Source organism: Talpa europaea (genome assembly GCF_964194135.1).
Source record: "Talpa europaea genome assembly, contig: HAP1_SCAFFOLD_131, whole genome shotgun sequence".
In the NCBI taxonomy this organism is placed as follows: domain Eukaryota; kingdom Metazoa; phylum Chordata; class Mammalia; order Eulipotyphla; family Talpidae; genus Talpa; species Talpa europaea.
In genome coordinates this window covers 79,177-93,790 of record NW_028167988.1, presented here as the reverse complement: position 1 = coordinate 93,790, position 14,614 = coordinate 79,177, and the positions used below count along the sequence as shown (strand labels likewise).

The 14,614-nt window shown below is 41.2% G+C and overlaps 1 protein-coding gene across 1 annotated transcript in view; it reads left to right on the top strand.

The window, feature by feature from the left end:
• The window catches only part of FKBP9 (FKBP prolyl isomerase 9), a gene marked incomplete at its 3' end in the record, with an annotated part of 36,709 nt that overhangs the window by 12,637 nt on the left and 9,458 nt on the right, over positions 1–14,614 (top strand). Inside the window, exons 5-6 of the mRNA XM_084259809.1 lie at positions 1,141–1,330; positions 6,731–6,876. Coding sequence (XP_084115935.1) covers positions 1,141–1,330; positions 6,731–6,876 — 336 coding nt within the window. The remainder of the gene's footprint in view (positions 1–1,140; positions 1,331–6,730; positions 6,877–14,614) is intronic.

The following is a 14,614-nucleotide window of genomic DNA, read 5'->3' as shown; positions in this document are numbered from 1 at the left end:
TTATTTTTCCTTTCCTCAAGATATGTTATCACTCCTATTGATGCTCAAATTGTCTCATCTTTGACTAGTGTAGATCATTCACCTTGGCTGCTAAATCCTTTTAACATCATCTACATGCATACAACATACCTAGCAAAACTACACACCTAGCCTACTATATGGAATATTATTTATTTTTAATGCATAATTATTTAACTATTTTTGATAAGATGGTTTATTTAAAATAGTTGTTTTTAAAATACCTTATATATTTAATACTATGCTCAGCCATCCAGTATAACTTTAGGTGACTTTTATGGTCTGGGAGTTTATAGCTCTAATAAAGTTATATTAAAAAACCAGATGTTCAATTAGAACATGATAGTGCTATAAAAATGTAAACCCTGGGATTATTTTTAAGTTTTTTTCTTTAAATGAGAAGATACAGAAAAGTGCAAAAGATTAATATTCTATCACCCACACACCCACACATCAGGGATTGACCACACCTTGCATTCCAGAAGCTGCCTCAACAGCCCAATTTCAGCAGATTTCATCACTCCTCTGAGGGAAAGGAGACAGAGAAGTGGACTCTGCCAAAGAGCCAGTGGCAGGAGCATAGGCTTGGCATGCCCACTGGCTCACTTGCCAGGCCTACTCCTTTTCAGGGTATAATGTATAACAAATGGCAAGTAAGAGTGTTGAGGTAGGTGGTTTGTCAGCTAACTTCCTTTTACCCAAAATGCTGGACCCCATCTATGGGGTACTCACCATCTATGAAGTCCAGATGAGATGGCAAGAGAATTGACTTCGTGCCAGGAAATCTGGGACCTGGACTTAGAGTTACTTATTTGTTGATGTTGATCTTTGCAGGAACAGCTGATGCCAGCGCATAGAAAATATGATCAGAGTAACCTCTCATGTCAATAATATCAGTTTATACCTTTATCTGGGGAAGTAAGACTTCATATTAACCTACCCAGCTCATTTTGGGTACTATGGTGAACCAGGATAGACTCCATGGGGACCATCCAAGATGCAGACGAACACATGAAAACTTCGAGGAATGATTAACACCAACACAGTGGCAGCTGAGTTGTAGTTAAATTATTTCCTAAATCTGGTGTCCTGATTTCATCATCTTCTTCCGTTCTGCTCTAGGAAAAGACATTCCTGGTCAGGCATCTCTGGTGTTTGATGTAGCACTTTTGGACCTCCATAACCCCAAGGACAGCATTTCCATTGAAAATAAGGTAGTACCTGAAAATTGTGAGCGACGAAGTCAAAGTGGGGATTTTCTCAGGTATCATTACAATGGCACGCTTCTGGATGGCACCTTCTTTGATTCCAGGTATGGAAATGACTAGAGCCTTCACTCACGAGAATGTCTTATTAGGTATAGTCTGCTGACTATGGTCTCAGTGCCCTGTCAGTGCTGGTTTGGGTTAGTATTTTCTTTTTTTTTTAAAAAAATATTTATTTATTTTTTTATACAAGCACTGGGTACAGTCAGAAGCGTGGGAGGGTGAGAGAATTCACCAGAGCCAGAGTGGGGAGCGGAGCAGGCAGAAGGACCGAAGTACACTGCTGAGGGGAGCAGCGGTGGCAGGAGTGATCTGCGCGCCATGTGGGACCCTTCTCCAGTGGCTGGGGAGCAGCCGGGGATCAAACCGGTGCTGCAGAGGCTGCGGGCAGCTTTGCAACCCAGCGCTCAACCGCTGCGCCACCGGGGAGGCCCTTGGGTTAGTATTTTCAACTTAAATACAGGCTTCTGTTTTTCCTGCTGAATTTCCTCAGAGACTGTTAGAACAGGCTGTGGAAGATGAGTCTGCTGGAAAACAGAAGAGGTTCATCCTAGAAACCCACCATCCCCCCCCCCCCACTATCCTTGACTATCCAAATCTAAACCCAACTATGGGGTCCAAGATGAGAAGTAGCCTGATGGCAAGAGAACTGACTTGGTGCCAGGAGCCCTGGCTTCCAATCTCTAGGTGTGGTGACTTTGGATAGCATGTGTTTCCTGTTATGAGTAGCTTTCTCAAAAGGATGGTCAGAATAAAGAGTTAAGGTATATGAAAGTGCTTTGCGGACTTTAAAGGCTGGTTGGATGCACTGAACTCCCTCATAAAACTGCAGAGGCTGATTACCGATCCTCTGTTGTTATTCAAAGTTTTGTTTTGTTCCCTGGGCTTAACCTACAGTTGTGCAGATGGCCTGAGCAGCAGTAGGCAGGCTGTTTGGTATGTCTTGCTCACTTAAGTGGCATGTGTTGTTTGGAAACCACTCCTTTAGCTTCCTCTACAGCAAACAAGTGGAGACAGCAATCTACCTGTCTCTCTGAGGTAATAGACTTCTAGTTTATTTAGTCATCCAAAAACATTACACAAGAATTTTTATATGGTAATATTTTATTTGAATATTTCATCCTTCTTATTCTTAGACTCTTCTTTTGATTTTTTTGGGGAAAAAGTAATAATCACATGTTCAAAATTAAAATATGCATTAAGATATGTTGTTTCATGAGTCCTATCTCAAATCCCCCTCTCTGCTAGTCCCTTATCGTTTGTTAATCACTTTTATTCATTTTCTTTTTTATTTTTCCTGTATGTACATTTTTTTCTAGTGCAGATATAAGCAAATACAAATTTTTTTCCCCTGTATACTATATAGCACATAGACTATGGTATAGAGTATGTTACATACTATATATTCTACATATTTTAATACTATCCTGCTGCTTGCCTTTTTTCACCTTGGGATTGTTCCTTATTAATGCACAATGAGAAATGGAGTGTGTGTTTATGTATGTAAATATATGTGTGTGTGTGTGTTTCATTGGGTAAATATACCATATTTATTTAATAATTCCCTTAGTAATTAACATCTGAATTGTTTTATTCTGTTTCTATTACCAAAAACTTTCAGGGCACTTGTGGTTGTATGTTCTTGTCACATAGGAGCTTGGTTCTGTCTTTTATTCCCTGAAGTTGTATTTCTAATTGAAAGACTGTTTTTCTAGTGTTCACTAGATTTCGTTCCCTAATAATGGAGCCACAATTTTCTTTGGTTTCAAATCATTTTCCATATTGTACATTGGGATCTAGCCCATCCTTATGATATGGCTGTATAATATTCTGTTGTACAGGTTTGTTTTAATTTAGATAATTAGTCCATTTTGTCTGTTACTTATGTTGTTTTCTACCTTTTGGCATTCTAAATAAGGCTACAACAATTATTTTGTAGCAATTATTAAAGCATAAAACTGTTTCCTTGGATAGATTTCTAGAAAAATCTTGGGGTCTGAAGTTATGTGTATTTTTATAACTTTTAATATAAGAGTGCCATCATTCCCTGAAAACAATAACACTGGCTATCAATTCAAAGTAATCTTTGTCAATTTATAGAGAAAAATTAACGTTGTAGTTCTAATCGGAGTTTCTTAGATTTCTTAGATGTTGAGGTTAGAATTCTTTCAACTGTTTATTGACTCTTTGGATATCTTTTGTTCATATTCATATCTTTTGCCTGTTTTTATATTGAGAGTATTGATATTTGTCCTTTTCTTACTGATTTGACAATATATATTCTATATACTAAAGATATTAGCCCTCATGGCTGTTAATTGTTGAAAACATACTGTTTATACTATCTGGTTATTGTGATTTTGAACTGATTTAAATATAAACATTTTATGTTGCTAAATACATTCAACTTCTCCTTTCTTGTTTTCTTAGTCTTATATAAAGTCTTCTATATTCTGTCTTTGATGACTTGCTAATAAAGTAAAAAGTCTGTTCTCTCCCCTGGAATATATAAATATTTGCCTGTATTTTTTCAAGTCCTATTAATGGTTTTGTTTTTTTTTTCCTTGAAAATATTTTATTAGAATTTTTATTTTAAAGGTATTGTGTTATTATTTTATAAATGAAATATTGTAGAGGTGCACAATAAAATGCAATATTTCCAGTCAGTTCCTTTTATACTCACCAGCCTGGGGTAAATATTAACAACTTTCCACAATATCTCTCCTTTCTCGTAAATGATTTCATGTTAAATCTTTACTCCATCTGGAATGCATTGTGGTATTCTGTGTGACAGTAAGAATCTAATTTTATTTTTTTACAGATGGTTTTAGTTAGTTTTTCCAACACCCTTTATTGAATAACTCTATCTTTCCTCTCTCATCTAAAATGTAACTTTTATTATGTACCAGATTCTTATATATATGTTTGGGTCTTTGTCAGAATTTTTATCCCTTTCCGTTGATGTAACTATTCCTGGACCAGAATCACACCTTTAGCTATTGATGCTTTTGAATTTATCTGGTAGAAGCTATTCTTTTTCTTCTTTAAACGTCACCTTCTTTTTTAGTAACTGATACATTGACATAGTTCAAAATTCTAATAGCATAGGAAATATAATGAAAACTTTCCCTCCTATCCTTGTCACCCAGCTCCTTTCTTTACAGGGAATCAGTATTATTAATTTCATGGGTCTTTCCTACACATACAATGAAATACATACATTTCATTCATAATGATTTGTTTTTCCAAATGAATTTTAAAATCTTACTCCTCCCCCATACACACACAATTTTGATTAGAATTGTTTTAAAAATTCATAAATTATTTTGGGAGAGCATTGAAAATTTTACAATTCTCAGTTTTTCCATTGGGGAATGTTGACTGAAAAAAATAACCACCACAGGGCCTCCCCGGTGGTGCAGCGGTTGAGCGCTGGGTTGCGAAGCTGCCCGCAGCCTCTGCAGCGCCGGCTGGATTCCCAGCTGCTCCCTGGCCACTCCCCGGCCACCGGGTGAGCGTCCCACATGGCATGCAGACCTTTCTTGCCGCCCGCTGCTCCCCTCAGCAGTGTACTTCGGTCCTTCTGCCTGCTCTGCTCCCCGCTCTGGCTCTGGTGAATTCTCTCACCCTCCCGCGCTTCTGACTGTACCCAGTGCTTGTATAAATAAATAAATCTTAAAAAAAAAAAAATAACCACCACATCACGAGGAAGTGTCTTTGTCTGGACTTGTGGGACTGTCTGTTCAGGGGCACAGGGATACTGTGTGCTGGCCAGCATACCCCCACAAGGTCACTGTGTCATTGGTCTGTACTAGGCCTGGTCTGGGGCTGGATCTTGGCGGCCCCAGTTATTGCAGAATCTGATGCTGTCTTGGGGATGTTAGGGAATATTTACCAGAAATGGAACCAGAAGATTAGGGCAGCTCTTCCCAAAATGCCTAGCAAAGAGCTACACTCTGTGATGATCAACAAGTACCTGCCAGGGCCTCCCCTGGTGGCGCAGCTGTTGAGCGCTGGGCTGCGAAGCTGCCCGCAGCCTCTGCAGCGCTGGTTCGATCCCCGGCTGCTCCCTGGCCACTGGAGGAGGGTCCCACCTGGAGCGCAGACCTCTCCTGCCGCCCGCTGCTCCCCTCAGCAGTGTATTTTATCTGTCTGCCTGTTCTGTTCCCCACTCTGGCTCTGGTGAATTCTCTCCCCCTCCCGTGCTTCTGACTGTACCCAGTGCTTATATAAATAAATAAATCTTTAAAAACAAAACAAAACAAAACATAGAAAAGTACCTGCCAAAGTGGTAGTGACCTGGGGAAGGTAGGAGGCTGCCCCAGCACTAGAGAACTCTAGAGAGCCAAATCTGCCCTTCCTTTACTCCTGTAATTCCCCTCCTGGCCTCCATGGCCTCTTGAGAGGATAAGATCTGGAGCTGCTCAGTGGAGGGTGGGGTGGCTCTTTTCAATTTGGGGAAGAGTCATTTTTCCACAGCCTCCTGGAAGAGTTTATGCAGATAATATGCTTTCTGGATGAGGAGGATCATCTGTTATTACCATTTCTTCATGCCCCTTGGCTTTGTGTTCTCTGAGGGGTGTTGAGGAGAGTCCATCAGAGGTTTTCATCTTCCAGGCCCCCTCTGCTGGCCATCTTTTCTGAGGAAATTGGCTGTGTTTCAGGAGGCAGGGCTGAGTGACAATTTCAGGACAACTTGTGCCACATCTGCACTGGGTGGAGGTGGTGATGGGCGCAGATCAGTGTGGTTGAGAGTTTGGTAGTAGACGTGGCAAATCATGTTTTTTTGTTTTATTCTAAATGGTCAGACTTTTGGGGACTGATTCTTATTTTCACCAGCCATAATAATCAGACTCAACTGGCAATTTGTACGGAGGTTGGATCCTTCCACAGGGTGGAATGTTTGGGCATCCTGCCAGAGGCACTTGGGAAACCCAAGTACTCACCAGAAGGTAGTTTGTTGAGCAGAGATTACAGCAGGGAGCATTCACCCCGACTCTTCTAGAGACTGCAGAGTTAAATTGCTCCCAGTATATTCTTATCCCACATATACAGATAATCTCTTTGGATTCTAGAGACGTTGTCCTTGGGGTACACCCTGAGTTTCTGACAAGGGCCCCCTTGATCTTCATTAATAAACATGCAGACCAGTTTGCATGAGCCACATTTCTGCGTGGTTGCTTCTCCTTCCATGTGCTTGTCGGAACCTGAAGGTTGGAGGGAGTCTCCCCAGGTCTGTTTCTGTGGATGCTGCTCCCACACTGTGTCATATTCTTGTCCTCAATTTCAGGGGAGCATGTTTCCTGGCTGTGTCCTCAGATTCTGTGTTTCACCATGTCCTGGGGCTCGAGGCCTCTGCATCCTGTTGGCTCGTGGAGCTGACTGGGGTACCCAGCTGCTATAGCGACCCTTGTGAGCCGTTTCATCTTTCCTTTCTTCTTTCCTAGCTACTCTCGGAACCGCACCTTTGACACGTACATTGGGCAGGGCTACGTGATTCCTGGAATGGATGAAGGTTTACTTGGTGTTTGCATCGGGGAGAAGCGGAGGATTGTGGTTCCCCCTCACCTGGCCTATGGAGAGGAAGGAAGAGGTGAGTCAGCACATCTGCCTTCCTGAGAGGTTAAACTAAGAAGCTCTAACTCGCTGCTTCCATGTTACTTGGCACCAGGGTGCCCTGAGAGCCAAAATGTTGAAGTTCAGTTCTGTACGCAAATGCCCCAAGAGCTTTGGTTTCTAGAGATGCTCTGTTATTTCTTCTGTTCCTCCTGAAAATTTTAAACATACACCAAAGTTGGAAGAACTATACAATGAACTTTACTTCATTCATCAGTTGTTAACATCTTGGTTTATTTATTTTCTATCATTACATTTTGTTTTTTTTTTTTTTTTTTTTAAAGAGGCATGTTTTTTATTTATTTATTTGTTTGTTTGTTTGTTTTGTTTATACATGCACTGGGTACAGTCAGAAGCGCGGGAGGGTGAGAGAATTCACCAGAGCCAGAGCAGGGAGCAGAACAGGCAGAAGGACCGAAGTACACTGCTGAGGGGAGCAGCGGGCGGCAGGAGAGGTCTGCGCGCCATGTGGGACCCTCCTCCGGTGGCCGGGGAGCAGCCGGGGATTGAACCGGCACCGCAGAGGCCGCAGGCAGCTTCGCAACCCAGCGCTCTACCGCTGCGCCACCGGGGAGGCCCTATCATTACATTTTGGTTTATTGTTGTTGTTGAGTCATTTGGAAGTAAGTCACAAACCCACTGTATTTGGTTTGTGATAACTTTATTGAGATAAAATTGTACACTGTAAATTTGACCCATTTTAAGTAAAAAATGCAATGACTTTTAGTCAGTCATGAGCTTTGCAACCATCACCCTTGTCCAGTTTTAGAACATTTTGTTACCCTGCTAGCAAATTCCCTTTTAGAAATTACACAAATGATTATTGACTTTAGAAAAAGAAAATAGGGCCTCCCCGGTGGCGCAGCGGTTGAGTGCTGGGTTGCCAAGCTGCCCGCGGCCTCTGCAGCGCCGGTTCGATCCCTGACTGCTCCCCGGCCACCGGAGGAGGGTCCCACATGGCGCGCAGACCTCTCCTGCCGCCCGCTGCTCCCCTCAGCAGTGTACTTCGGTCCTTCTGCCTGCTCTGCTCCCCGCTCTGGCTCTGGTGAATTCTCTCACCCTCCCGCGCTTCTGACTGTACCCAGTGCATGTATAAACAAACAAACAAAAACTAAATAAATAAATAAATAAAAACATGCCTCTATTAAAAAAAAAAAAAGAAAAAGAAAATAGATAAAGAAAACAAAAATCTCTCATAACTCCCTCACCCAAGAATAAGCATTGTTAATGTGGAAGGCAGAATAGTGGCCCCAAAAGATGTCCTTGTCCTGTCCCCAGAACCTGGGAATATGTTACCCTGCATGGGAAAGGGGCTTTGCAGATGCATTGATGTAGGAATCAGGAATCTTGAGATAGGATCCTGGATCATCCAGGGAATTTTGATATACTTACAAGAGTCTTTGTAAGATGGAAGCAAGAGGTGACAGAGAGAAGATGGTAGGCTGCAACTTGGAAGATGGAGGAAGGGGCCACAAATCAAGGAAGGAGGGCAACCTTGAGAATCTGGGAAAGGCCAGAAAACACATTTTCTTCGAATGTCTCAAAAAGGAATGCATCCCTGCTCGTACCTTGAATTTAAACTCTGACCTCCAGAGTTAGGCAAATAAATTTGTGTTATTTTAAGCCACCAAGCTTGTGATAATTTGGAATAGCAGCAACAGGAAATTAATACAATCATGGAGTGAATATACTGCTATACTTTTGAGTATATGTCAATCTATGTAGGCTGAAGGAAATATATATATCTACCTCTATTAATAGACAAAAAAATGAGATCATCTATATATATTACATTGTAATTTCTCTTTACTTAATTTATTGTGAACAACTTTCTATGCTAACAGATATTTTTAACGACTCCATTTAGATCCAAATTCTTTTTTCTTTTTTGTGTTTTTTTTCTTATTTACTAACTTTGCTTAGAAATCAGTTTCGAAGCAAACTGATTCAATGTTCACTTGACTTTTGTGTTCTTTTTGCTGATGTGATTCTAGCAGGCAGCACACATTCATTGCATTAATGTTTTCCTGATCTCTGCTGTTATCACATAAATCTTTGGAATTTACCAAGTAGGGTTTGTCCGGAGGATCTAAAAATCATTAAGTTGCTTGGAATCTAGGTGTACCATGGAGAAATGTTTTTTTTTTTCCTCCCTGACTTAAATTTCTCATTTATTAATCCACAACAGATCACAGCTTATGTCATAGTCAACAGACCTTGTTTGCGTGTCCCGTTTATCTAGTGTGTTGATGCCCTGTTATTTTGTACCATGTAACATTTTACTACTAGACAATTATATACAGAAATAGGCCACTACTTTCTAAGTATTGGCATTTTATTATTCCTCAGGACTAAGCCTTTCTTTTTCTAAGAAGAATATATTGTTGGAAAACATTTGCTTAAATTATTATTTTTTTTTTGGTTTGGCTTTTTATCAAGTATGAAACACAGCTCTGTGAAAAAATTATATAAGGCTCTAGGAAGCATCTGCAGGCTCATAAATTTTCTGGGCATGAGGTGGCTTCATGAATCATGTTGCTGTGGGGGAAGGACACTCTGACGTGTAACTCCAGGGTGCTGTTGTGCAGGGCCTGCCTCTGGCCTCTTTGTGGGATTTGCATATGCATAGGACCTAATGCTAATCCCTGAGGGACTGACTCTAGAAGGTGTTAGGTCACCGAGGAAGTTTATGGGTTCCTCTCCACATGCCACAGGGCCATGCATGTAGTAAGTGTTCAGTAAATATTTGTAGAAGGAATGAAATGCCACATTCCCCTACAGGGTTGATAGGGATAAGGGATAGGCCTCTTGGAAAGTTTCTGGGTCTTTTTGCTCTCTGCTTTGTGACAGAGAGTCAGTGGAGAATGGGTTCTGCACTCAGGGTTAGGTTTCTATTCTACAACTTCCAAATTACCATCTAAGCACATTTTTAGGGAAATGAGTGAGGAAAACATTATTTTATGCAATGGTGTCAAGGATTTCTCAAGTATGCTCTCATTCAAAGCTTGGAACAATTCTTAATTAAAATAATGAGGCCCAGAGAGATTGAGTCATTTGCCTACCGACACCTAACTCATTAACTAGAATTGGACCCAGGATTTCTGACCCTCCTGCATCATAGAGAGAAGGGAAGAATGAGTTTCCTCTGGCAGTGATTTGTTGATGTCCATACATGGAGAACTGTGAACACCAAGCAGAAATCCCAGAGCTCTCAGAGGAAACCCACAACCCCCAGAAGCTTTTCCTTCTGGCTGAGCTAGTCAACTGCATTTATTTATTGTCATCTGTGTCTCTTCTTAAAGAGGCATTCTAGGGGGGGCAGATGACCGCTTCTGTGCTGGTTAGGGGTTTATTCAGGGAGGCTGGTGTTGGAGTCATCATGAAATAGCAGATTATTTTCACCTGTTTGCTGATCAGCACTTATTCTTACACTGTGGATTCTTTGTGGAAGGCAAAGCAAGATAGAAGGAGTAGAGGTGGGAGGGTCAAAGATGCATTGAGTGCTTTCATGACCAGGAACTGCCCTAGATATTAAGGATGCAGCATAGAAAAGATAAACAAAACTCCCTGCCCACGCAAGGCTTACATTGTTTATGACTCAGTAGATGAGCATTTGTGCCTAATCAAACACATGGTGGACTGACTCATGTCAGCTTCCTAGGAGGTGACAAACACTCCATCCTCAGTAGGTACTTGACAATTATGCTTGACCTCTTCTTCCCTGTAAGAATACTTGTGCCTGGAATCCTGAGAAGCAGAGTAAATTATCAAAAAAGTGCTGGACATGGGCCTCCCCGGTGGCGCAGCGGTTGAGCGCTGGGTTGCCTCTGCAGCGCTGGGTTCGATCCCCGGCTGCTCCCCGGCCACCAGAGGAGGGTCCCACATGGCCCGCAGACCTCTCCTGCCACCCGCTGCTCCCCTCAGCAGTGTACTTCAGTCCTTCTGCCTGCTCTGCTCCCCGCTCTGGCTCTGGTGAATTCTCTCACCCTCCCGCGCTTCTGACTGTACCCAGTGCTTGTATAAATAAATAAATAAATCTTTAAAAAAAAAAAGTGCTGGACAAGCTGATGTCAGAGCCCAGGGAGGTAGGTGGTGGTGGTGAGGGGCATGCCATTTTTTTGCGCACAGAAGGTTCTGCACACAAGTACATTTTTAAAAAGATTTATTTATTTATTTGTTTGGTTATTTGTTTATGCATACAAGAAATAGGCCAGAGGTGTGGGGAGTTGAGAGGATTCACCAGAAACAGAGTGGGGAGCAGAACAGGCAGATCTTCTGAAATACGCTGCTGAGGGGAGCAGCAGGCGAGACAGGAGAAGGTTAGCTCCCTGGCCTGGGATCAAACACAGGCCACAGTGGTTGGCAATAGCTTGATAGCGCTGAGACTTTAACCTCTGCATCACCAGGGAAGCCCCCCGCATACAAGTACATTTTTTTTAATTTAAATTTTATTTTTATATTCCCCATACAATTACAACCCCCTTATTTTGACCCCAATCCCTCCTTTCCCCGCCCCCCTACCCCCCATAGAGTGTCTCTGGTTCATGGTTGTTTGTTGATTTTGATATTTTCTTTCTTATAGTTATTCTTTTTCCTCCCTTATTTAAGTTTTCTAGATTCCTGCTATGAGTGAGACCATCCAGTATTTTTCTTTTTCTTTCCGGCTTATTTCTCTGAGCATGATCCCTTCCAGCGCCATCCATGTTGCTGCAAATTGCATGTGTTTATCTTTTTTGATTGCTGAGTAATATTCCATGGTGTATATGTACCACATCTTCTTGATCCAGTCATCTATTTTTGGGCATTTGGGTTGTTTCCAAAGCTTAGCTATTCATGTAAGTACATTTTAAGGGGAGATTCTATTTGAGTTGGCCAAGTGCTGGCAGGTAGTTGTCCCAGGTGTGCCTTGGTGGGCTCCATCCACTTTTGTTATCTTCAGGTTACTGGAGCAGATCATGCTGCAGTTTTCTTTTCCTATCATCCCACCACACTGCAAACAGGGCTTGCATTGTGGGCCTCTTCAGAGACGGGGTTTCCTCAGTGTCCTTAGCTGCTCACTCTTAGACCAGTTAGCTTAGTGTTCTGAAACTTGGCTACCTGTTAGAAACCCCCGGAAAAATTAAAAAGAGTTGCAAAACCTGGGCCTACTCTAGTCCAGCGGTTCTCAAATGTTGGTGCCTCTCACAAAGGAGAGTCACTGGCAGTGCTTACGGATCACAGAGCCCACACATGCTGAGAGGAAAGGGGTCTGCCCTGTGCACTTTCATAAGTTCTCCAGGATGTTCTGATGCCATTTACCTCCATGCTCAGGGAGCTACTCTGAATCTCAGAGGGGGACCCAGGGATTGACACTGTTTTTAACATTCCCACTAAAAACATTTAATGATCCTCTCATTTAATGATCCCCTTTTGTTAGATGATCTGTGATTTTTCTTATTCTGTGAATGTGGTGTTTCGATTTATTTTTTAATTGCAGTATAATGCATATATTCACTATTTGAAGCTATTTTAAGTGTACAATTGATTGTCATTAAATATTTTCACAGTATTTTATAAATATCACCACTATGTTTATGTTCAAAACTTAAAAAAAAAGTCTACTGAAATATATTTGACATATCACGTGGCAGTTTAAGGTATACCACATATTGATTTGATACATTTATGTACTGTAGTGTTGCCACCCTAGCATTAGCTAGCACCTCCATTACCAACTATAATTATCTTTCCTTTTTGTGGTGGGAATAATTAATGGCTCCTGACACATTTGAGGTTTATAATATGATATTGTTATCTGCAATCATTACACTGCACATCAGATCTCTAGGATTTATTTATCTACTAGTTATAAGCTTGTATCCTTAAATAACCTCTCTTTTATGACCCTACCCCACCCTCCCATCTCTGATAACCACTATTTTACTCTCTGTTTTTATGAGTCCATAGATATATGATATCATTTGTCTTTCTCCGACTTACCTAGTATAATGTCCTCAACAGCCATCCATGTTGTCATATCAAACCTTTTTCATCATCCCCTAGATAAAGTCTGTACCCTTCCTAGTTACCACCATTCTATTTTCTAGGTGTGTTATGTAAGTGGAATCATTCATTATTTGCTATTCTCTGTATGGTTTGTTTTACTTAACTTTTCAAGATCCACCCATATTTTAACCTATATCAATATTTAATTGCGTTTTGTAGCTGAATAATATTCTTTTGGATATATATGCCATGTTTTATTTATCCATTCATCTGTTGATGGACTCTTGAATTGTTCCCATCTATTATATGAATAATGCTGCAGTGAATATCAGTGCACAGATACTTGTTTGGATCTCTGCTATTATACTTTTGGGTACACTCTATAGAAGAAATTTTTATTTTAAATTTTTATTGAGTTAATTCACATTACATAAGATTCATTGTTTTAAAGTATACAATTCAGTGAATTTTAGTGTAGTCACAAGGTTGTACAACTGTTACCACTAATTCTGTAACATTTCATCATTCATAAAGAAGCCCATCCTTATTAAGCTGTCGTTCTCCATTTCACACGCACATACACAAACATACATATCACACCTGACAAACACTAGTCTAGTTTCTGTCGCTATGGATTTCCATGTTTTGGAGGATTGCATATTGTACAGTATGATTTTGTTTCTGGCTTCTTTCACATTTTTAAGCTGTAACCCCATATGTTTTTAATGGACAGCCATGCTTGAGAAATCACTGATCTAGTGCCACAGCCATTCACCACTGTGCTAGTTTTCCACCAGGAGCTGCCCTTGGCCCTGACTCTGGGCCACCTCCCTGAGCAGCCTGCAGTACCTGTCCCTATGGAAAAGCTCCTGCACCCAGCACCACCAACGTCAGCAACTCCCCATCACTAGGCACTATCAGGTGTTGGGAGGCTGCTGCCCTAAAGGGAGCTGAGTTTTTCGAGAAGACCTGTTTACTCTGCATATGGAGTTCCAGGACATTAAAATTTCTGCAAACAGAACTTATTCCCATAATTGACTCCTATTGTCTGAGGATGTACTGGCTTGTGCGCATGTTCCCTACTAACCAGGAAAACTTGTTTTCAGTAGTAACTTATTAATTGGTATAAGAAAAAACCCAATCGCATGCTATTTTCTTGTTCTTTTGTTCATGTCTGTAATAAAAGCTTGGGCTGGAAGAGCGAAAGGCAGAGCTGCTCTCGATGGCACTCTCCCCAGTCTCCTCCCATTGCAAATTCATTTAGACTCCGAGTCTTTGGTAATGGCAGAGAGCTTCATCGTTTGTCCTGTCTGGAGCAATCAGGCACCTGTGATCTTCAAGAAAAGCACAAGGTTCTCTAATTCCTACCTTAGTAACTTTGGGCGAGCCCCCAAACCTATGCCTCAGTTTACTCATCCATAGATTTAGAATATAGAATTGCAATGACAAATGAATACATCTACAGCACTTAAATGAATACATTTATGATACTTAGTAAGCACTCATTAAGTGCTTGTGCATATGTGTGTCTTAGAGTGAGAGCAGCCAATAAATAGACACAGAAAGCTACAGAGCAGGGGTGGGGACTGTGAGTGTGCATATATCTCTGTTTAATATCTGTTTATAGCGATTTTTTAAAAAAGATTTATTTATTTATCCATACAAGAACCGAGGTATAGGCCAGATGCAGAGGAGGGTGAGAGGATTCACCAGAGTCAGAGAGGGAAACA